The sequence below is a fragment of the Antrostomus carolinensis genome, unplaced genomic scaffold (genome assembly GCF_000700745.2).
Source record: "Antrostomus carolinensis isolate BGI_N321 unplaced genomic scaffold, ASM70074v2 scaffold9428, whole genome shotgun sequence".
NCBI lineage: Eukaryota > Metazoa > Chordata > Aves > Caprimulgiformes > Caprimulgidae > Antrostomus > Antrostomus carolinensis.
In genome coordinates this window covers 1-4,066 of record NW_010332306.1, presented here as the reverse complement: position 1 = coordinate 4,066, position 4,066 = coordinate 1, and the positions used below count along the sequence as shown (strand labels likewise).

Here is a 4,066-nt window from a genome sequence, read left to right as displayed (position 1 = left end):
AGCAGGAATCACTCATTTATTAAATCGCTAAAACCACAATGTGAGCAGATAGTTAAGTTCATCTCTTGCTTGGAAACACAGGTTATTCTGTTCAAACTTCTGGGGGTGAAATAAAGGTCTATCAATAAGAGCAAGTTTATGTTCATATAAAGTGAGTTTACTCACAGTGACTCCAGTTAATAACCCTGACCACTGGTTTTAAAATAACTGGAAAGAGAATCCAAGCTGCTCTTGTCTTGTCCTGTCTCTTCTGCTGAAATGATGTTAAATGAACAAAGATAAACCAAAGCTGATCTTTAGAGCACTTTGTTTTTCACAGAGCTTTTCCTTTGCCACTGCAAGTCAGCAGATGACAGTAGGAGTCTGCTCACCTTCTCAGTGTGGCTGCCCTCACCACTGCTCAGCACTTTTGTACCTGGTTTTAAAATTATTGTAGCTTTTGAGTTGCCAAGTCACTCCAAAACCAGCTGGGTATGGGGTGGTGATGGAGGCCAGAAGGAAAAGATTGCTGCGGGCAGCTTGAATCCTTAGCAGAGAGCTGGTCTCAGTGCAGTGAAGTACACCAGGAGAAAGAAAAAGCTTATGGCATTTTGAGTGGTATTTTACCTTGTAGACTCACTGTTCCAAAATATTTTCTAGGTAGAACATCACAATGAAGGTGGCAGTTCTGTGTTTATGCCTTATCAGCATCACCGCTGCATGGCCAGTGAGTAAATCACGAATGCATATCAGCAATCACTTGCATATTTTCTTTCCATATGAGCAAGAAGTTAATACTGACAAATGCTTTTTTTCCTCTTTTCTCCCTTCAAGGTGAGTAAATCCAAGCAGCATGGAGTTTCTGCCAGCTCTGAAGAAAAATACGTAAGCTCCTTCTGTCTTGCTATTAATTTTCTTTAATAAATCTTCTGATTTTTTTTCCCCCACTACTACAGATATTTTATGATACTTGTTTAGGATTGTAGCTGCTTGCAGGACATGTCCTCACCTGGCTCTTATAAGCCAGTTTCTCTCTGCCCAAGCAGAAAGCCACTGATGTCAGTAGACTTTTGCTGTGTTAGGCGTCCTGGTTGTGGACTTTTATTAGTTGTATCTCTGGACCAGCACTGGAAACCCTTTTTATTAATGAAAAATGTGTAAACTGACAGTTAAAATGAGAAAAGGACTGTAGCATGGTACAACTACTATAACCCACATTCATCAGTGTGGATCAGATGACAATATTTGGTGTTGGAAGAGCACTTTAATCCAATTCTCATTGTTTATTTTTTGAGTCATGCGAGTGAATTGTATTAGTCTTGTATATAGTTCTTTGATTTATATTCCATTGCCAGCTACTACCCATGTAAAATCAATTCTTTGCTCTGAGAATCAGCTACTGCATTTAGTTTAGAGTCTTCATGACATGGGAGATAAATCAGTCTTGGGAAAAGGACCTGTCAACTAGCAGATGTGACAGTTGTTAGATGTAACTCCAAAGTTCACTCAATAAAAATGAGCTGGAGAAACTGATCTGAAGTGCCCCAGGCGCTGCCAGTGGGAGAAGCACATCTTCTGTGTTATATTGCTTGGATATAATGTTCATCTGGGTATCACAGCCTGTTCTGAGTCCTCTTCCCATGGCAATGAATTGCTGAGGACACATCCTGTACAAAAGGAGTATGTATTGCAGATGCCACGTCTGCCTGAAAACAGAGGTTGTGATGTAGGCAGCTTTGCCTGTTCCTTTGTGGATTAAAACCCTCTTTTTTTCTCTTGAAGGACCACAGGGGCCATCACTCACACAGATATCACCACCACCACCATGTGAATTCTCAGTCTTGGGAGAGTCTGCAGGACTCACAGAATGACCTGGCATCACCTCAGCAGGTATGGGCAGCTAACTGGAAGTGAAAGCAGAGCATCTTTCAATGCCAAGATTTGGGATTAAGTGCTTAAAGAATAGTCAAAGTGCTGATCAGCTCAACTGAATACCCCTTTGTGTGCTAATAGTGAGTTTTATCTTGTTTTCAGACTCTCTACTCTTCAGAAGAAAGCGTGGATGTCCCAGTGAAACCAGTAAGTGTTTTGAACAGCAAAATGTCAGTTGAATGCTGCAGGGCAAGCCAGTGTGTAGCAGCACTCATTTTCTTCAATCAAATATGGTTCTTGTGGTAACAACTCCCCCTAAATAAAACAAAGCTTCGGGCAGGATGAGGCAAATTCAGAGCAATTTTGTGCATGTAGCTCCTCAGGAGCACCTAAAACCTGGGTGAGCAGGACAGGTACCAGTCTATACATCTGACATATACATTCATTCGTCTGATGCATAATAAATATTTTCCAGCACTTTCCTGATGTGTCAAGCAAGAGCCATGAAGATGTGGATGATGACGATGATGATGATAATGATTCCAATGATACGGATGAATCCGATGAGGCCGTCTCAAGTTTTCCCACAGAAATTCCAATAACTGTCCCCATGCCCCCTTTCACCCGGGGAGACAACGCCGGCAGAGGTGACAGCGTGGCCTACAGGGTGAGGGCAAAAGCTGCAGCCATGAAGGCTAGAAAACTCCGTAAAGCTGCAAAAAAGGTAAATAGTGTTGAGTAAATAGTGTTGGGCAGCAATATCCAGGTTTTTGGATAGGGTAGTGAACTTGAAAATGGATGTGTTACTTTATAGCAGTCTGTTTTGAAAAGGATTGGTGAGGGGAAGGTAGGCATAAGTGAAGGAATGAATTTCCTTTCTCTGGATACATCAAATCAGGGGTTATTGGTGGCTGTTGGTGTGCTGTTTGCTGCCCCAAGCTATGCAATACTGCAGTTTGCACTGTTGTGATGTACTTGAATGCATGAAATCTGAGGCCAGGATTAAACTTGAGCTTCTTGTAATGCGAAAGCTTCACAGAACTCCATAAAACACCACGGTGTATCCAGGTAGAGATGCATCATGCAGGCTTTCAGTGTCCCCGCAGCCTATGCAGCTTGCTTTGGTGCCATACGGCAGCACCTGTTGACAGATCACTTCCTCAGGAGTGACAATGGCTCTTTCTTGGCTTGTTCTCTAACACAGCTCATTGTGTATGATGCCACTGAGGAGGATGAGAGCACCCTGGATGCAGACAGCCAGCAAGCAGGACTCTCCCAGGAGGATCCTGCCGTCCGCCGTGCCTTGGGGAAGTACATCAGCAGGGAATGGTCTGACAAGAACCATGGGCAGGACAGCAGTGAGCTGGACAGCAAGCAGCGGGACCAGAGCATGGAAAACGACAGCCGGCAGAAATTTGATAGCCATGAGGTGGAAGCAGATGTTAGCAAGGCTAGTGTCAAAGAAGATAGCCACCAGAGCATGGAAAGCAGGGAGAGCCAGGTCCACGTTTCAGCTGAGATCCCTGATGACAACAGCAATCAAACATTGGAGAGTGCCGAGGATGCTCGAGATCGTCACAGCATCGAAAATAACGAAGTCACCCGTTAAAGGGAGACGAATGTCATGTTTCCTTTCTTTTTCCATTCCTACCTAAGGGGAGGGGGGGAGCAGCTTCATTTCGGGTAACTGTAAATGTAGAGTGCATGGTGACTTGTTGGTTTTGGGCAGATTCTTTACCCGCTGGCCTCCCCTGGGCCACCAAGCGCCAGCCTGTCATGCCAGCCTTGCGGGACACAGGCAGCAGAGATGTGGGGAAGCGAGATGAACGCTGTCGGCTGTGCAGAGTGAGCGTTAATTACCCCCAGCCTGTATTTTGCTGTAACTTGGATTTAAATAAAACCACACAACCCCTCTACCTGCCGGCTCCGTGGCTGTTCGCTGGGTTGGGGGCAGGAGGTGGGGAGGGATCTGACTGCTTGAGGAGCTTTAATACATCTCCTTCTTAAAAATTATGTAAAATAGCTGTTCCCTCACAATTTATTAAGTGGGTAAAGTAACTTTGCTGGGCCTTTTTCTGGTTTTAGTGAGGGTGAGTGATGAACTAGCCTCAAATAGGTGGTGTGGGTCGCTGCGGCAGCGGTGCCTCAGCGCTTCTCCCCTCACGGCTGCTCCCCTCATGGCTTCCCCCCCTCAGCGCTCGCCTTGGGGCTTCGA

General features: G+C 45.1%; 1 protein-coding gene across 1 annotated transcript; it reads left to right on the top strand.

The window, feature by feature from the left end:
* The first annotated feature begins 652 nt into the window (after positions 1 to 652).
* Positions 653 to 3,460, top strand: SPP1 (secreted phosphoprotein 1). The gene is made up of 6 exons (XM_010173470.1): positions 653 to 706; positions 814 to 864; positions 1,762 to 1,869; positions 2,014 to 2,058; positions 2,327 to 2,575; positions 3,056 to 3,460. The coding sequence occupies exons 1-6, from the start codon at positions 653 to 655 to the stop codon at positions 3,458 to 3,460; spliced, it is 912 nt and encodes a 303-aa protein (XP_010171772.1).
* The last annotated feature ends 606 nt before the right edge of the window (positions 3,461 to 4,066 follow it).